The sequence below is a fragment of the Lates calcarifer genome, linkage group LG10 (genome assembly GCF_001640805.2).
Source record: "Lates calcarifer isolate ASB-BC8 linkage group LG10, TLL_Latcal_v3, whole genome shotgun sequence".
NCBI lineage: Eukaryota > Metazoa > Chordata > Actinopteri > Centropomidae > Lates > Lates calcarifer.
Genome location: NC_066842.1, coordinates 6,710,401 through 6,730,387, shown reverse-complemented (window position 1 = coordinate 6,730,387; position 19,987 = coordinate 6,710,401). Strand labels below are relative to the sequence as shown.

The 19,987-nt window shown below is 41.9% G+C and overlaps 2 protein-coding genes across 6 annotated transcripts in view; one reads left to right on the top strand and one right to left on the bottom strand.

Annotated features, from left to right (window-relative positions):
- mon2 (MON2 homolog, regulator of endosome-to-Golgi trafficking) overlaps positions 1 to 921 on the top strand; it is a 33,356-nt gene extending 32,435 nt beyond the window's left edge. For all 4 annotated transcript variants that reach the window (XM_018675931.2, XM_051073202.1, XM_051073201.1 and 1 more), the window contains one exon: positions 215 to 921. In XM_018675931.2, the coding sequence (XP_018531447.1) occupies positions 215 to 378 (164 nt within the window). In that variant the 3' untranslated portion in view covers positions 379 to 921. The remainder of the gene's footprint in view (positions 1 to 214) is intronic.
- A 6,488-nt stretch (positions 922 to 7,409) lies between these two features.
- The window catches only part of ppm1h (protein phosphatase, Mg2+/Mn2+ dependent, 1H), a 31,421-nt gene continuing 18,843 nt past the window's right edge, over positions 7,410 to 19,987 (bottom strand). Inside the window, exons 4-10 of one of the 2 annotated variants that reach the window (XM_018675928.2) lie at positions 19,402 to 19,514; positions 19,179 to 19,263; positions 18,843 to 18,961; positions 13,957 to 14,020; positions 11,849 to 11,956; positions 9,552 to 9,703; positions 7,410 to 9,168 (exon numbers count right to left, since the gene is read on the bottom strand). In XM_018675928.2, the coding sequence (XP_018531444.1) occupies positions 9,021 to 9,168; positions 9,552 to 9,703; positions 11,849 to 11,956; positions 13,957 to 14,020; positions 18,843 to 18,961; positions 19,179 to 19,263; positions 19,402 to 19,514 (789 nt within the window). In that variant the 3' untranslated portion in view covers positions 7,410 to 9,020. The remainder of the gene's footprint in view (positions 9,169 to 9,551; positions 9,704 to 11,848; positions 11,957 to 13,956; positions 14,021 to 18,842; positions 18,962 to 19,178; positions 19,264 to 19,401; positions 19,515 to 19,987) is intronic. The other variant, XR_001960870.2, reaches the window with a different exon arrangement.

The following is a 19,987-nucleotide window of genomic DNA, read 5'->3' as shown; positions in this document are numbered from 1 at the left end:
TTGAAGTGCCCTTCACGATGTTTGCATCACATTGCCCTGTATTCAGAGCAAAACTCATTTCCATTTGCCTGTGGGAATTTTATCAAGGAAATGATTTCTTTGATTGCCTCCTGTCATAGTTCATATTCTCTTTCTTCCTCTCCCTCCCACCCCCACTCCTCCTTTGTGTATTCCTTCCTCTTGTTCTGCGATTCTTTTGTTTACCGCCCCGCAGTGGATGGCAACACATGGGCTCAGGTGATTGCCCTGTACCCCACGCTGGTAGAGTGCATTACATGCTCCTCATCTGAAGTGAGCTCAGCCCTGAAAGAGGCCCTTGGGCCCTTTAAAGACTTTATGCAGCCACCAGTCTCCAGAGTCCAGAACGGAGAGTCCTGACCAGGCTCTCTCTGAGCTCTTTGGGGGTTTTTTTTATTATAATGAAGAAGTCTTGAATGTGTCTTCTTAACCCACGTGCTTCACAAGTGCACGGACATGAACTCCATGTGAGACCCATCTACGGTGACATGAAGCAACCCACGGTGAACAAAGATCCGAGGCCCGCTCGGACCACGTCAATGAACCCCGACCTTCATATGCATCATCGTATGCTTCTCATGTGAGCTGATAACGCCTCTGCCCCCCTCCATTCTCATACAGACTGGCTGCACTTTTGTGTTAACTACAGAGATTTAAAAAAAATTGCAGTGTTGCCTCTGGGTGTGTGGTGATAGTGTTGACGATGTAAAAAAAATTAAAGAGGCAAAAACTGGGGCTTTGTTGATCTTAAAAATGAACACTTAGACTTTTGCAACATTTTCAACAGTGAGGATTTTATGCAAGAAAACAAATCTTACTGTAACATTCCATGTCATCTTTAGCCAGCCATCTGAGAAGGGATGTACTTGTCTGTATAAAATAAATGGGACAATTCTACAATCAGCTTTGTGCTGTGAGTGTGCTCAATTACAATGTGTGTTTTGGTTCTTTACCATACCACAATTAAATATATTAAGAAAATTTATCAATCCATTTTTTTTCCAAAATGTGACTGTCCTGATGAAAAAGGACAAATTCATTTTGACAATTTTTATCAGCTAGGACTTGTTGTTTAAAAATAAATCCAATATCAACTTCATTAAAATGTCACCACCACCATAGACATAAAGCTATTACAATTCATCCTGATGTCCCTGGTTCAGATTTCTTTTGATGCTCTAAAAAATTCCCATTCTAATGTTTTTCTTATGTTTTTTTTTTTTTTTTTTTTTTTTTTTTTTTTGGATACCTGTGTGTATCCAGGGTCCTCAGGCATTTTAGCTAAAGGAGGGACCCATGGAGAAAACTGACCCCCAGACCCTTTGACAGTTCAATGATTAAAATAAAAACTCTTGTTCTAAACCTCAAAAACATACCGGCAAAACAGCAGGTATAAAAAGAGAAAAATAAATGCAGCTATAATACCTATTGCCTGAAGGTGGCACAAGTGTTGAAATCACTGTAGCCAGTAATTTGGTTGCCTATCGGTGGCGACACTGAAATATGATTGAATAATCATTTTAGTCTTTTTAAAAGCAAAATAAGCCAAACATTTATTGGTTTCAGCTTCTCACGTGTGAGGATTTGAAGCTTTTCTTTGTTGTACATGACAGTATATGGAATATATTTAGGTTTTGTTGGGCGGATAAAAGAGGACATCACCCTTGGCTAGTGGAATTCTTTCAATCTCCAGCAGAGTAATCGATAATGAAAACAATCATTAGCTGTAACCTTATTTCAGTATAAGATTTATCATGTAGTTATTGGAATGTGGCCCACCTCAGTTAATCCATATTGTAATGATTTATTTTTTATTTATTTATTTACTTGTAGTTGCTCACTGAATTTCCAAAACACAACTACATTACATTAATACAATTTATTGATATTAAGGTGTGGTATCACAGAGGTCTTACATTTTATTTGTTCTCCAATGATAATATTTTAAGTTTGAATTTTAAGGAAAATGTAGTGAGAATATTTGATACACAGCAAGGGCTGTAAATACAGTATAGTCGATGGGATTATAGTTACAACAGGAAAACAATATTTAAAATCGTGTTCAGTGCTTACACACGACATTACATAAGTTACTACATACTTTATTGCGTGCTGCAGGGACCCACTGGCTCCCTCTCAGTGTCCCCTGGAGGTCCCCGAGCCCTAGTTTAGGATCATGTAGTAGGTCATATGAGGGGAAAGGACCGTTTTGTGGTTTGCACTGAGGAGAAGGGAGGGGGAGGGAGGAGGAGGAGGAGGAGGAGAGCGGAGGGAGCAGGTCTGCTTGGGCGGGGTTTCCCTCTTATTTCAAGTCTGCACAGAAGAGGACCAGCACGGGAGAGGACGGACCATCTCCGGCTGCATGGGAATGTCGCTGTTGTCGAGACGGTTAATTTCTTTACATTCACGATACATATGTATTTTTTAATATCTTAGTTTTTTTCTCTCTCTCGCATTTTGACCACGTACTGGCTGAGGTAGTAGTTTGTGCTGTTGGTTGGGTTGTGACACTGCCCGCTATGGAGATGACTGCGCAAGCTACTGCCTTGCTAGTGCTGGTGCCTCCACTTCAGCCGAGGAGAAAAAAGAGCCCTGCTCACAACGCTGTAAAACGGTTTTTCCAGGTAATGCACGCCGATAGTGTTGCATCTAACTACCGTGTTATTTGGAGCTGTAATTTACTACCGCTTTTAAACGGTGCTTGCATTGTTGCATTTTGAGCTGAAACCGTTTCAGAACTGTATCATGTGTCATCCAATAAAATAGTGAATGACTGTGGGTGGAAAAAAAGACTTTATTGTATGCAGTTTTAATTTTACATAGACCTAATGTGAGATTTAGGTTCATTAACGTGTATTTGATTTTTAACTGGTACCACAATGCCCTTTTTTGCAGGACGAAGGAGAAATTTTTGCCTGTGTTAGATGGACATTTTGACATGCAAGTTTTAATAATTTGGTATGCGCATTTGTAAAAGTCGATATCTCGTATAGATTTGCATAGTTTTGCACCACCTCAGGCGGAGTGGGCTGTGTAGAAAGCATGTAGGTCAACTGTACTGTTGCTATGAGGAGAGGAGTGACGTGGCTCCTGCTGCCCACAGAGGTATCCTACAATACATCTGCTCTGATACACACAAGCTGGCTTTATGGCTCTCCCCCGACGTCCTTTGTTGATAATGCTGCATACCACCAGACAGTGGAGCAGATAGTGTGTGCTCCTCCTGCACCTAAACGCCTCATCTATGCAGGGCAGAGCTCAGACATAAATCTGTGCAGCGCTCTTGGCACTGTTCACCTAATAATCTGATTATTATGCTAAATCTGGATGGTGTGTGCCTCAGTATTTGAACTCTTATGCTGTGCACAGACACACATCACATGACTTTAACCCCGACAGGCTTTTTTTCAGCAGTGGTGTCCTCCCTGAGGTCTGGGAGCGGAGCGCTGATGTGGGTCATGCATTGTGAGTTAACCTTTGAAAGCCTCCCTCTGCTGCCCAACAGCATCTGGCTGCTCTGTATCACATTAGTATGGTCAGTCAAGGGTCTCGTGGTGGGGGTGGGGACCAGAACGGATAATGATTGGCTGTAGGGGCCAGGCAGTGCTGGGTCGATGAAACCGTGCAAGGGCTGCAGTCTTTTGAGTTCAGACCCCCATAGCTCATATGAGAGCACGCCACTCATTCACTGACTGAAGATTGAATCCTGCGTTTGACCTTCCAAGGATACTCCCATGAAATATTTATGAGTTCACACTTGATAGTGTGTTAGACAGAGTTATGTTCATCCTGGGCCCCAGTCCTTCCCACTCGCATCTGTCCTGATATTACACAATAAATTCTACTCCAGCTACTCATTGTGGAGAAAGACGTAGGTTGTAAGGAGTGAGTTCTCTTCCTTTGCAGAAGGAGCTGACTAGTAAACAAACCATAGCTCTGGGGATTTGTAGTTATTGTCAAGCCTGTTGAGTAGCAGTCTACAGGTCTGCTTTAAATATATTCAAATAAGTGTCTCCTGTAAGAAATACAAGTAATCCAGCCTCCAGGGTGAAAACCAAACATCATTTATCACATTCTGACGGTAAAGAGAGCCAGCCTATGGACCAGTGAGCAGTGCAGAGGCAGCCCATGTCCTCCTCATCCATCTTGTGTCAAAGCTCTCATTTGAGCCTGGCCGCAGATAAATCATACTTGAGGCAGCCAAAGCCCTAAAGCAGTAAATTAGAGCCCCCCCTGTGGAAAATCTGCCCACTCACGTGGGTATCACAGCTGCACTGCTGAAGCAGCCGCACCTTTGTCCTGACAGGACAGTCGACCCTTGTGTGTGTGTGTGTGTGTGTGTGGTGGGTTCGTGAAGTGATTAGTGATCAATTCATTAGTCGATTGTCAGAAAATGAATCAGCCACAATTTTAATATTAACTTGTCAAGCAAACTGGCAAACATCTGATGGTTTCAGCTTCTCAAAAGCGAGTGTTGCGAGTGTTTTCTCTGCATGATTGAAAAAGTATTACAACTCATTATTTTGTTTACTGATTGATCTGCCAATTCATTTCTCAATAAACTGATTTATAGTCTTAAAGCCCACTCACTCTAATGTAAGACCAAGAAAAGCAACAGATTGTCACTGTTAACAACCTGCAACCATCAAATATTTGGCATTTTTGCTTGAGAAATGACGCATTGACAATTAATCAGTAATTGTAAATCTGATTATCTTTGGTTGAAGAACTGTTTATGGTAGAACTGAAACAATTAGACTATTTATCAATTGACATAAAATGAATCTGCAACTATTTGAATTATTGATTCATCATTTTTCTAAGCAGTAATATTAACATTTGCTGGTTTTAGTTTCTCAAATGTGAATACCTTTTACTTTAGTTTTAGTAGACAACAAGAAAATGTTTTTAAGATGCCACATTGGGCTCCAAATTATTATTATTTTTTAAAATGATTGGTGGGAGCTCTATTTGAAATACTGGAGGAAAACCTCTGTAAAAAAAACAGCATCTTTTCACTGAATCCTCCTCTGAATGGAGGCCTGAGGGCTGTGGCCCCAGCTATCCCATGTTGCACTGCAGCAAGAAATAGCGTCACCTTTCCAGTACAAGAGATGAGTATCTCACTGCAAGCCCACTCAGCATCTCCCTCGGATCTATCCACGGGTGGGGTGGGAGTGCTGCGACCTTGGAAAAACAAGCCACCCACAGGAATGACTGTGTCATCACTGCCGTCATCCAATCTGGACCACACACACACACGTGTGGAGAGTAGGAGTGTAGTGCCAGATCAGTGCTTGCCTGACTGGAGGAGGATGCGGTGCTGGCCCTGTGGGGACCAGATGGCCCTCCAGCTCCTGCAGAGGACCCAGGAGTTCCAGACTCCTACAACAGCATTATATGATCCCTCTGAGTGTGTGTATGTATATATGCTTATACCCTCATTTCCACCTGTTGAAAGGATAATATGAATTGAAGAAGCCTTCAAGTGAATTATAAAAGTGATTATTTACAATTGTTGTAGATCTGGGTGGTCTGTATAACTCTCCTGGCTCTCTGCTCCGTTTCCTCGAAGCTTTTACTTTCTTTCCTACGTGTGTTTTTACTTACATACTTAAGAAGTCCACAGTTTGAAAAAAGAAATTGCATAAAAAAGTAAAAGAATGATGGGAAAATAAAACAAAATGATTAAACAAAGAGGTAAAAATGAGAATAATGTCAATTCAGTCACAATTACCTGCACAAATTAAGCTGTATTGTCAGCAGAGTCTGTTGATTGGTCTCAGGTGCAAACAATCCCTCTGATTGAGCTCAGTGCAGTAATACAGATGAGCATGGACTACTTGAAAACCTAATCTCCTGAACTTCCTCAGCACAAAAAAAGTAAGTTTGCAAGTTCTTATTAATGCTTCATTTGTCATGAAATAGTGTTGTATACCTTGATGTATACATTTTCAAGACAGGAGTTACAAAATGCTTTGTCCGGAATAAAATAAACTAAAGGATCTCCCATACAGGCCTCTTTCATGGAAGACATTATGATGTGCGACAGTAGAAAAAAGGTATAAAAAATGAACTAAGGCTGAATTCCATTTTAACACTTGTGTTTCAGGGTATTGTTCATGCTGCCTCACTGTCACACTGTCAGGGTTCACTGGGACACTTGTCTAAAACAGAGCCATTGTTAGTGTGATAAGTAACACCTGCGCTTTTCATAGTATGACATTTCAAAATGTCTGTTGTGAGAGAGGCCAATTTTAACCTGCTATTGTCACAAGTCCAACTAATATTTTGATCAACCTGCCTCAGACATTACAGTCTCCTCTCAGTCTTCTCTTCAACAATGATCAGCAGGGGTTTCACATTTTTTTGGTATTTTATTTGGTCTAAACTCTGTTTGAGGCATTTCCACCCTTCAAAGAATACAATCTGTGGAAGAACAAAAAGAAGAGTCGGCTAAAAGCAGTGGCAGTCAAAAATAAGCCCACCAATACTTCCTTTCAAAAGGGAAAAAAAATCTTTACAGGATACTGCACCAAAGAGCACTGAATAGATGTCGAGTGTCAGAGTTCCCTTTACTTCTCACAACATGAGACTCTGGAATGCATCTTTTTCTTTCCCCACACGATACCTCTGTCGTGTCATGAGCTATGAAAGTTCAACCCTGCGTTTGATTTACATCTTTGTTCTCTCAGGCATTTCAAGCATTTGGTGTCACATCACTTCAGTAGGGGTGAAATACTGCAAAAGTTTCACTTAAAAGTAAGGAAATTATTCCTCATTGTTCCACAACCATTCTCACTTATTTAAGCGAAAGACCAGCTGAAATAGGGACGAACATCTCATGCACTTTTTTTTTCTGGTTATCAGGTTAGTTTTTCATCACTTCAGGCTGTATGTGCTTCAGTGTCAAATTGCGCCCCGTGCAGCAGCCTCCACCATGAAATCTTCTGTCAGGCTACTCTGTGAACTGATACCCTTCATCCTCCATCCTCATATTGCTTTGGGACTCACTTGACACACTTTGTCAGGCTGGTGATGGCCTTATTCTATATAGTTGCTACAGTGTAAGGGAGTGTAGAGTTCCTACACAATATCTTCTAAGAATAACATTCACTTTTGGAATTGACAGTCAAAAATCTGGATACACAGAATTGAATTATATCTAAAGTAGCAGTCTAACACAGCGCAGCCAGATCATGACTTTGGCTAAATTAAATGTTAATTAGTTATTTCCCCCATTTGTCTTTTTACTCCTACCTTCATTATCTTCATACAAATGTATCCCTAAGGATCACATGGATCAATTAACATCCTGTATCTTGTTTTACGGTCTGTTATACAGTTAAAACGCCAACATTTTTTTTACCAGAGTAATGTGGAAGAAAATGTTAAAAGGTCAGGAATTTTTTTTTTTTTTTAATAGAGCAGGAAAGTGAGCATTTAAACCATTTTTACACTGTTTCCAGGTTTCCAAAACAGTACAAATTACATATTTTTGTTTTGGTAACATGTACATCACTTACAGTAAAAGAAAGGAGAGAAGTGTCCACTGAAAAAGTTATTTACATTTTTTTTACACCTAAGTTACTCTGTTCCATGTTTCACCAGCTTCAGCCGCTCGTACAGTAGGTAAGGTACAATATTTATGCACAATTATTAGAAGCTGAAAAGCACAATTACACTAAATGAAGTAGAATTCGGAAAACCATATTGATTGTAGAGACACACATGGTCAAGTGCTGTCTATGTAATTGTCTACAATAATCTTACTTATACTTCCTTTTCACTGACGCATTAAAAATCAGAGCTATTGTCATTGTCAGAGGCACCAGCTATTCATAAATATGAGTTTATCTTAACAGGGACAATATATCAAACTGATACCGAGAGAAGGTAAAATGAATGCATGACGATTGGGTTTGCTTGAGTACTTTTCTGAGAAACATTTTGCAGATAGAGAAGAAAATATGAGAATGTAACTAAATAATGGCACAGGTAGTAGCTGAGGATGCACCCAATGTAGCGTGCAAACAGCCATTCAAGAGGACATTAACGAGAACAAAATGATGAGGTAGATGGCTGATGGTGAATAAGTGCAACAAGAAAGACGTCTTTGTTTTTCCTTCTTAAATATGAAAGAATGTAAAAGCCCGGGCTAGGTTTAATAGTATAATGAGATGTTGTGAGCAGGGTAAACAGGACTCCTCCTGTTTGTGTGTCCTTCCTTTGTTTTCAAAGGATGCTGCTTTCCTTAATAGTGAGTACAGTACTGCAATTCAAGGGGTACAAATAAACAAAAACAACAACTGCAGCATTAGGAGAACCAGCTGATATATTATCTAAAGAAGGCTTACAAGTTTTTTTTCCCTCTCTTCAACAGAGTAACGATTGCAGATGACTGAACCTGGCAACATTAAAAGCCTACATGGAACAGAGGAGGTATTATTCATATGTACACGACATCAGTCTTCAGGTTAGGTTTTTTGTTTTTCTTTTTGTTTTGTTTTTTACACTGTACAGGTGTGCAACCAAACATACTTAACAAATGTGTCACGTCTGGGAGTATTTACATTTTCACATTTATAAATATTGTGCATTAGATAGTAACAGCAATCCTGAGATGCATATTACCATTTCATCCATGAGAGCACATGCTCCCAAACCTTTACAAGAAAGGTTCATGATGGCTTCCTCAGTGAAATACAGAATTCCGAAATCGGGGGAAGAAAAATCAGTAGTTCAACTTTTCATGATTTGGTTTCTCAAGGAGTTTCTTTTCTAGAGGGGGATAAAATCATCTTCAGATGATCAAGGGGAAAACAGCCTGGACAGAAATCCCATCTCTGACCAGAAACGTCTTGGATCCCTCAGCAATAGAGGAAGTCCACACTAAAGCACTTTAAAAACAGAGCACAGGGGATGTGGGGAAACTGCAGAAGTGAAGTCGGGAGTTCAAGGCAGGGTCATACTGTGGTGGTGGTTGCAGTTACGCTGCTCGGCTAATTCTGCTTGTTGCCGTACATGAGGGGAATGATGTAGACAGAGATGTCATCTCCGGAGCCTAATCTGTCGTTGGATATCCTCCAGCCACGATCCTTCAGCACACCGCGGGCTCTCATTATGAGGTCTTGAGCTGCCATTGTGTACCTGACATAAGAAAAAGTGATAAATGATTAAAGCATATCTTGGCATGCTGATATACAATAAGATAAATGGTTGAATCTGATAATAATTATGCACAGTATTTGACTAAGTACATCTGCCCACAGCCAAAAGAAACTAAAAAAAAATAAAATCAGTAAACGTCAGGGTGAACTTTTGAAACTAAACTCGCAGGAGGAGAGGAGTCAGAGCGCCCTGTTAATAGTCTTACAAGCTTTTCCTTGACATCAGAGAAATGACTTATCTAAATGTTTGGAAATTTGCATAATTACAACAAGATAACAGAGTTCATCCTCTCCAAATAAGACAGGGGTGAGAGGAAGTTCAGCCCTGACTAGCGGCTGCAGCTGTGTGATGAGCCAACGTGCCTGTGCTGGTCGTCAGGGTCGCAGTTTGCCAGGAAACAGGTGACGGCTTCGGCTACTTCCTGGTTGGAGAGGACGTCCCACAGACCGTCAGTTCCCAGCACCAGAACATCATCGGCTCCATGCTCACACTGCGCCAGTGGATAAACTCTGACCTGAAGGTGAGGAGGGGGAAAAAGGGTTGAGAGATGCATGGTTTCTAGGAATCACTTGGACCTGTTAAGAGTTCATAGACGAGTGTGCATGTGAAACTCCAGTGATAAAAAGGTTATCTTTGACCTTAAAGGGTAAAGTCAGCCAAATTATTTTGCCATGCAAACACTTCTGGGATTGTTTGTCCAGGTTTTGAACTATCTGGCTGTAAGTTTTCAAAATACATACACAAACTACACAACATGCATACTAAAATGGTCCATTTTTGGTTGTACTGTTAATGGAGACTATTTTCCCACAATGCAATGCACAAAGGGAATGGAGGAGCTGCTCACAGCTGGAAACGATATGAATTATCAAATGCTGACATTTGCTAATTAGCACTAAACACAAAATACAGCTGGAGCTACAGGAAATGTCATTAGTTTTTCAGGTATTTGGTTACGCTTTTTACATTTTAATTATGTATATTTATGTTCCTTGGGTATATATTTATGTTCCTTGTAAACAGTTTTTACTTTTTGCTCTCTCTTCTCCTTAGCCTTACTTCTACTTCTCTATATCTGTCTTTGTTTGCTATCACTGTTCTTTAGCACCAACTATACCAAGACAAATTCCTTGTATGTGCAAACTTACTTGGAAATAAAGTCTGATTCTGATAAACCACTAAAGCCCCTATCACTAGCATGACTAAAGCTTTAACAGCAACAACAATTTATCATTTTCCCCATGACTCTGGATCATCTGTCACAGTTTTCATAGGGATTTCAATGATAATTTCAATGAAACTATCCACATCATGATAGGTGCATTATCCAAAATAAGTGACTGTAACTGACTAATTTTTAAATTCTAATTTCACTGCTATGAGCACCGCAATATCTCAATCTCGGCAAATAAAACCAAAAACTCTGTACGTGGATAGATAATTATTATTTAATTAAAGTGAACCTAGCATTTAAGCCCCATTTTTCTGTCACATCCTCATCAACATATTTTTCTAAGAGGAACTGACAGCCTTTATATTTCAAAGATGTCTTTATGCAAAGAGATGTTACGTTACTGTGGCAACTCTTATGAGGCACAAGCTCTCCCATTACTATGTAATGAACAAAAGTATACTCTGAAATAGCATGCTAAAAAATGCCCAATGGCCTTGGACTCTGGGGAAAAAAAAATATATAAAAGCCTTAGTTTGGTTGCTTTGTATAATTCCTACTGTGGCCGAGTTGCCTATTCACAGCAGACACACCGATATACTGCAGATGCTACTGTGAAAACAGCACAGCATGTTGTAAAGGAATCAGAATGACCCCCGCATGGATCATGAGCCTCCGTGTAGTGGTAAACCTTGTGATTTAACTCAAGCCTTGCAAGAAAGAAAAGGAGTGAGGCTATCAGTCTGTGAAAGACGTAGTAGTTCCTGGAATCAATTTCAAAACAGAGATTTCAACAGCAACAAAATATCTCTGGAAGATGGGTCATGACCGCAGCATTTGATTTTTGACCTAGCGCCCACATGTGATCTCATGAGTATGATCTGACTCCAAAAGTCAAGGTCAGCTTTTTTTCTGAGCTCTTTTTATTTCTAACTGAGAGCATTCAGCGTCTCTAACTTGACATCTTGCAAAGAGGTTTTTTCACAAAGACTGCAGGGTGCTATCAAAACTCTACCACATTTACCACGATTTCTTTATATTGAAATAGTTTTTTTTTCCTCTAATGCTAAGGTTTGACAGTAGCGCACTTATACTCTGTCTGAAACAATGGTGCATCTCAGGGCAAATATCAGAAAAGAAATTCAAGATCAAAAAGGAGGCTGAACTATAGCTGAACTCACAGGGCAATGAATTAAAGATCAAGAGAATTCATGGGCTTCATGACTACTGCAATCATGTGCAGTACACACTGGGAAGGAAAGGAGTCACTTGAGAGCAACGGCTGGGGAGGGGGTGTGTTAATGTGCGCGTTAAAGTAAAGTTGTATGTAAGGTTGATGTGAGTTGCATTTCCTTTATTCAGTTTTCTAATGCTGATGATTTTTGCAACAACTGAATTTAATGGCATACTAATATCAGTAAGCAGTAATGATAATAACAATTACAAACGTGAGATAAAAATAATGAAAAAATTCAGAGTGAAGCCTACCTCTGGGCAGCAGGACAGGAAGGGTTTAATGTAGATGTTGGAGTCATGTACTTTGAGATTGTGGTCCCCAAGACCTCTTGTGACCCCAATGGTTGCCAACACACGAGCCTGCAAAAGATCAGAGACTTGTAAATCACAACCTCCATTTGAGTCAAATGAACTCACTAGTATTACAGGTTCAGCCTCTTTAATGGAGTGCTTTTTATCCCAGTTCCTCCAGAGTAAATCAGATTTAGATAATGTTACTTTTTAATATACTTTTTCCCTGAGCAGATAGACAACAAGGACACAGAGGAAGTCTTAACAGATATTTTGAGTTGTGTCTTAGTTTCATAATTTTAGCCTTCTTTCCTGATTGGTCAAGATAAGTCTGTGCTCAAAGTCAATTTTCTGAAATCTGTGAACATGGCCTCGTTGCTACAACAAATTCAGAGGGAGCTGGAAACATGAGCAGTCAGACGATCAGACAAGCCAACAATTTAGTCAGATTATCATTAACCTATTTTATTTGGAGGTGTGCCTGTAAGTGAGCGCAGCTGAGATGTTGGTAATCGTTGCACAGAAAAACTGTGTGTGCTTAGGTACAGTAAGTTGAAGTTGAACCAGCTTAATGGAAAAATTAGGGACTGATAAGAGCATTTTAACAATTACATAGGCATTCCTGAGCACATCATTTGACCCCAACCTGCCCTGATGAACTGCTAGTGTTCATCAGGCAGGAGCATACACTCCTCCTTGTGAATCCTCCTTGGATGAAGTCATTATCCATGTGACTTTGACTGAACATGCTGCATTCACTCCTGACATGACATCTGCCTAGTGACACTTCCCTGAAGAATACGGGCTACTCCCAGTGGGATTTTTTATCTGGATAGATGAGGAGCATTTGGACAAATAAATACAAGCTCACTGTCAGCATCTTCCAATTTGTAAGTGCCTAACGATTGTTCCCCAAGCCCCAGACGCTATCATGCTGATCGCCACCACAGCCTCTAAAAATGGCTGCTGGCACCGGACTGGGGAACTGGGCTAATTGAATCTACTGTACAGTGTATGAGAAAAGGTGGCACAAAAGGACAGGGAGAGAGGAGTACGAGGGCGAGCGAGGGCCTGCTAGGAACGAGCTTGGATAAGTATGCAGCACAGACAGGGAGACAGAGCAAGGAGACAGAGCAGGGAGAGTGGCGGCGAAGCTCCTCCGGCAGAGAAGGGGAAACATCCTGGGATTAATTGTTGAGCGCTGGGGCCCAGCAGGCTGTGCACCGGGCTTTGAAGTGCTCTGGCGTTCCTCTCCCTTCGCACAAAGCCCCCTCACTCTATCTAGCCATCCATCTCCGCAACTCACTTCAAAGGAAGTCGGACGCGACGTGGGCACGGCCAACTGTGCAGGGGTAAGCCCGAACGTGGTTGCAGAGAGAGAAGACTGCGGGGTGACATCTGCCCCAGTCATTGGTCAAACATAGATCTATTGTCTGACTGTATTAAACAGATCACTGCAGAAGGCCACAGAGAGAACATATTCAGACCTATCATATTTCCTCTCTGACCTTTTCAATGCATCAAGGACAAGATGCTGCACACCACCACATGTACAGCATCACTGAGGGAAAGGAAAATGTCATGAACAGTGTGCTGCGCTCTTGGCCTTTTCTTTTGTGTTTTGTGTCAAAACACTGACAAGATTCTCCTGCAGAGAAGGTGTTTTAGCGACGTTTTATTCCAATTAACATATGTCACTTTTTAGACACTTTTCATCTGTCTTTCATCATATTTTTATCATCTAGTGGGTGGCTCGGGTGGGAGTCCCACCACTGACCCCTGGCTGTGTTAGTGCTACATTTTATCTGCTGAGGGACATAAAAGCACAAAGTCCATTAGAGAAGAGATATTTTCTGAGCCACAGGTTAGTGCAGGATGTGAATCCTGGTGGAAAAAAAGGCCAGGAATGCTTTCCACCGGCAGGCTCCTCCACACGGTGATAGGGGCGGGGGTGAGGGGTGGGGGAGGGATTGCTGACTAATGGTGCCCTGGCGAGCTTTGATTACAGGCGAGGCGCACAAGGCCGTGGGAGTAAGTCTGTCAGCGAGCGTCGGCCGAGCACTTCTTACCTTCTTCCCTTCGCCGTAGATCAGGGGAAACTTTAGGTCATCATCCTCAATGGTTTTATATGCCCTGCACAGAGGAGAGAGGACACTTTAATGGGTTTTTGGTTTATTGCAGGCGGCGTACACGTGTGCCGGAGATACATTGCCCCCGCACCCCCCGCAGGCCCCGGCTGCCGAGGCGACTGGCACAGAGACAAAGAGTATGCTAGGAAGAAAAAGAGAACGGGGGGGGGGATCACCCAGACATCACACAGAGCTTTAGCATAATTCCCTCCCTTTTTTCTAACTGATCTTGTAAAAGTCTCCCGACTGGCAAAAAGAGAGACATCTATGTGTGTATGAGACGCTCTTGGTTTACTGTAGGTTTTCTGTGACTGTCTAGCAGCTGTGTGTGTGTGTGTGTGTGTGACTGTGTGTGTGTGTGTGTGTGTGTGTGTGTGTGTGTGTGTGTGTGTGGTGTGTGTGTGTGTGTGTGTTTGTGCATGTATTTACCTGAAGGTCTGGATGTAAAACGGCTGAATGATGCAAGAGTATCCACGTTCACATCCCCCTGCTCTCAGAGCAGTGTTTAAACTTCCTCAACTAATGAATAATTTACCATCCTCAGACTTGGACCAGACAGAGCTGCAGTACAAGGAAAAAGACTGTATAATACTGTATGTATTCATGCCAGCTTTTAAGATACACTTTTCACCTTTACAGCTCAGAAAGTTGCAGTGAAGAAACAGGGAACTTTCACTAATATAGACTATTCTCTTTTTCACCCATGCCCATCCATTAGTTTTAGTTCAGAGGAACAGCTGTGTCACTATACAGTACCAGAAACATTACAAATTTGATCCAATTTCCAGTAAAGCTGCCAGGACAGTTTTCCATTCACAAATCACACCAGGTGTTATGAATATGAAAATCTGGCTTGTTGTGAAGTCAGAGTCCTGACCTGGATCAAATGACATTTATAAGTGTGGTATATTCTTTTAGACTGGAGGAAATGAAGGAAAATGTTCACAACTGTCATAAAATAGTTTTAAAAGTGAGTTTAGAATTCTTTTGACAGTAATAAATAGCAGCTACGTAGTCTGAAATGTTGCTTGAAACAAACCTTAAGTTATTGTGGAGATGCCATGTGACTCAGGCCTGCCCCACACACCTTATCCAACGTATTTTAGCTCCTGTGAAGCAGATTAGCAGGGACCAGGATGGTTTTTGCATTACTGCTGGTTCCACTCAGAGAGACCATATGTTTCCACCTTAGGCGAGCGTGATACTGCTGCACTCAGCAGTTTTTTAACAGTGTGCAGAGCGAGGACTATCACAGCAAACACAGCCCACAAACAGAAATACAGTCTGCAGCCTGAGACTCTTCTGAGCAGAGAGCAGAGTGGCATGAAATAACGGGCGGTGGAAGTGTTTCCTTACTAACATTTGCAATGTACACGGCATGGAAAAACCTCTAAAACAGCAGTTTGATGATGTGAAACTCAAACTGAGCATTAAAGAGACATGAATTAAACTGGGGCAGGTCTTACCCTCTCTCTTTACCAAGAGGGAAAAAGCTGCTCTGCTGCCATATCACTCCAGACTTCTCTCATTTGAGTGTTTCACCTTTTGAGAAGTCACCAAAAAGAAGGAGAAAATACACAAGATCGAGACACACATTTGTGTCATTACTTCAAAGATGTCTTGAATGAGATCCCCAGAGCCTCTTGTCAGGGACAGTCTCCCTCTCGAGATGTGTGTTTACAGCAAATCTAGCCTGTCAGACTTGCAATAACGAGTGTGTGACAGAATGAGAGACATACACATTAATCCTGTTATGATACCTGCTCCCTGCTCTGGGACACGGCGTCCAAAAACAGCGTGGAGAGTTGCTCAAGGGCCGTACTGTTCGACCACAACACTGAGCGCTTTCACATTCAAGGACTGTTTGGTCGCCCAATACATTGCAGCATGTGACTGGGAGATAGAGAGAGAGAGAGAATGAGAGTGGGGAAAGGGGAAGGAAAGGAAGAGAGGGATGCAGGGAAGGAGGGGATTGTATCGTCCTGTCTGCAGGTGACAAGAGACAGGGCAGGACAGGGAGAGGAGTGATGTCATCTCCGCTCACTACAAAGTGGGGGTGACAGAGAACTAAAAGTAGTGTGAGCTCAGCATCTTGATCTGCACACACACACTTAATATCCATCTCTGCACGCAGAAAAGCACTCACAAACACAACAGACACACACAGCTGTCGACAGACTTTGGGGTGACATTGTGGCGGGCCTGTGTCAGCAACGGATGAGTCAGACAAACTGGCGCAATTGACAGCTGGGTTCCAAAAAATCTTTTGGCCAACCTTGATGGGCTTTTCATAAATTGACTGGTTGCTTTCAGTAGCAAAGCAAAGGCCAGAGTTAATGGCAGTGACCCAACGACTGTCCACATGTACAGTGGGCTGTATGCATCATTCACAGTGTTACAAAGGCATGGTGGGAAAAGAAAGGAAAGGGAGAAGAGGAGGAGGAGCAAGACAGGAAGAGGCGTAGAGGGGGTGAAAATATATGACAGTGATGAAGGTGTGTGTTAGTCTCTCTCCTCTCTCATTTATTGTCTATAGGATCAGGGGGAGGACAGATACCCCAGTGGGTGTAGGCACTAAAGAGAGACAGCTTGAGTGCCATTCATTGTCATTTATCACTGCCCTCCTATGTGGCCTACACACCATCTTTTTTTTCTATCTTTACATCTTACCAACCTTTTTCCTCTCCTCCTCTATCTCTATTTCTATCTCTGCAGCTTAACTCAATCTGCTTACATTTCTCTCTGTCTTTGAAGCAGTTTCCTCTATCTGTTCTTTTTCCCTCCTCTCTCTGTCCTCTCCAGCCAGCCACCCTCTTTCCCCCCCGTCTTCCCTCCGCCTGGCAGGGCCATGTTGCTATGGCGTTTGGATCATGTCGAACACGGCTGACTGCTCAGCATCTATCACCCCGGGACATCTCGCAAACAAAACCGCCCTCCATCCTTGGACAACAGCAACCATTACCGTTCGCAACACCAAAGCCAGTTCACACTCCGGTCCAACTGGCCGAAGGGAGGGGAGGGCAGAGAGAGGTGGGCTGCAGGCCTGTATGCCTTCATTAGAGCACAGCCTTGATCACGGATGCTGGAGTACACCCACACACACACGCAGCATGTGGGCACACAAGCTACACATACAGACAGGAGAGTGCACACACAGAGACAGAAAGCTGCAGAGACATAAAAAATCATCCCCTGCACCTATAGAGCATCTGAACTGCACCTATACAGGATGACACAGTTAAGTCACACCCACACACATCAGAGCAATCAGCCACGGCGGCTAACAGGGTACTAATTTAAGACCCAGACTTAGCTCGGGTGAAACTGAAGCAGAACTGGGTTATGGGTAGAACCTGATTAAAAATACATCACAGGCCGTCTGCGCTACTGAAACAGTAAGCAGGCAGACGACAGGCTGAGAGTTCTGGGCCCAATAAGGAACACAGCCGCTGACTGACCTACATCTGCTGAACCGAGCGGCGCCGCAAAACACACCCGCGGGGAGGTGGTGTCAGAAAACATAGCCTGCTGTTCATATCTCCTCAGTCACCTGCTTTGTTCTCAGTCTACTCTCTCATTCTTTCCTAATCCTTATCTCTCCTCCACTTATATATCTATATGCATATGCATAACACATGTCTTCGGGGGGTAGACATAATTAAAGCACTTCAAGAAAAAAGTTCAGTTTTTGAAATAACTTAATCACCTCTGCAAAAAACCAGTGTTGGCAAGATTACCATTTCCTCAAGTACTGTATTTATACTCCATTTTGAAGTACTTGTACTTTATTTGAGTATTTCTATCTCTATTCTAGTTTCTTTTTCAGAGAAAAGTATTGTCATACAAATCCAAGCTTGATCATCATCAGTCATCAGTATATTATGTATTACTATATTATTATATCATTAGCATTAATGTGTAAGCAACATTTCAGTGTTGTATTGTTGGTAGAGAAGTTGATGCTAATCCTTACAACTTTAAAACTTTAAAACTCTTATTAAAGTTGTGATTGGCAGACATTTTTGATCAGAGTGCTGCTGATTGGCATTTAACCTAACGTGACCTTTAGTAGCAGTGTGACTACGATTGTGTTACTATAGTGCTCAAGTCCTTATTATGAAGTCAAATTAAATAATAAGAGATAAGATAAGATAATCCTTTATTAGTCCCACAATGGGGAAATTTACAATAATCTACCCATCTACCCAATAATCTCCCTCTCACACCTTCTTCGTCAGTCTCTTCGACCTTTCTCATCTCTCTCTCTCTGCAAGATAAAGAGCCAAGTCCTTGCTGTGCCCACAGATTCCTTCTTGCGTTCCTCTCACATACAGAAGCAGAAATGTCAAGGCCATTTCCAGGCCTCCTTCTGACAGTGAAGGTTCAAATGACTTTTTTTCCATTCCAGTACACACTGAATGGGATAGAGATTGCTATTATGGGCTGTTTTCGAATTGGGTACATTATAGGAAATCACTCAAATGTAGATAATGTTACAAAGTAATGTTTCAGAGACGTGTAATTATATGAGGCTTGGTAGCTCAAATTACTTTGATATAAATTCCTCTCTGAAGGCACATAAGTGAATCTGACTATATAACACAAAGTTGGAGGATGTAAAAAATTTAACAGGATTTTTAACAAATGTGTTTTTTGATAAATAATTTAACAAGAGGGCAGAGGAGACACTTTCTGGCACACACTGAAGCAGCAAAATGAAAAAAACACTGGTATCCTCACAGCAGTGCTGTGTCACTTGTGCATTATAGATTAAGTGATGAATTCATAGTAGATCAGTCTATAAATCAGTGAATCAATCAACGTACCATCCTGACATGGTGAAGTCACGGTATAGCATCCTCTTCCCGACCTCTTTCCTCTGCACTCTCCTCGGGAATTCCAGATGCGTAAACTCGTTCCCTAATAAGTGGGGCTGCATGTAGGCCTTTGATATGAAAAAAAAAAACTGTATAAGGATGAGATTGACATGCCCAGGGGATAGGAAAAACAATTCCATAGTCTATTAAGCTGGCAAAGAGAGCAGGCAGACTAAGAGAGACAGAGCTAAGCATAGCCGGTGTCTCAACGGGAGGGGAGGTCAGCTCTGCTAATATCTGACAGCTGTGCTCGCAAGAAAGGAGCTGAGAAAGGTTCTTTCTTACCAGGAACTGCAGTCGCTGTCTCTCTGACTCTGGTGTGAACTCTGCTGACATGGGGATGACTTCCCTGTCCCGGATAATGATAGCTCTGAGGGCGAGGAGCAGACAAAACAAATCTCTGTTTCTTTAAGATGGGACACTTGTTGCTCCCGCTGGCCGCAGGACACGAGAAGGCAAGCAACAGAGAGACATAATGTGTGTTTTATTGTGGGTGTGCGTATCTCACCTGCTGTCCCCGGCGTTCCCAACGTAGAGCTTCCCAAGTAAATAGATGACCACCAGAGCAGTACAGCCACCTGAGATGTTGTAGATTGCCTTCTCCTTTTCTATCTGTACATCCTAAACACAAACACACACACATTAATGCTTTGATGAGAGCACATAATACACACACAACCTCTGGGAATAATCATGTTTCCAATCATCACAGCCTTCAAAAACTTTTTCCTATCACGCAGCGGCACATGGCATTTAAGCAAGAACCTGATACTGAGTAAATCTCCCTGATACTTAAAACCTGCCGTGATGCTATTATTAATTATAGCAACATAATGAATTCATTTATCAAGAGTGCCATAAGTCAAGGAGCAATAAAACAAAATGGAAACCAAAAGGACAGCAGAGAAAGTTTGGAGAAACTGCTGGTTATTACACCAGTTAATTAGCCCAGATTAATTTGGTGCTAATTAAACCAAAAGAATGACTTGAAAAAAAACATGCTATTAGTTCATTAATTAGATGAATAATTAACCTGTCAGTGAATTAATCAAAATGCTAACATAAATTTGAACCAAGCTGCTCACACTTGGTTT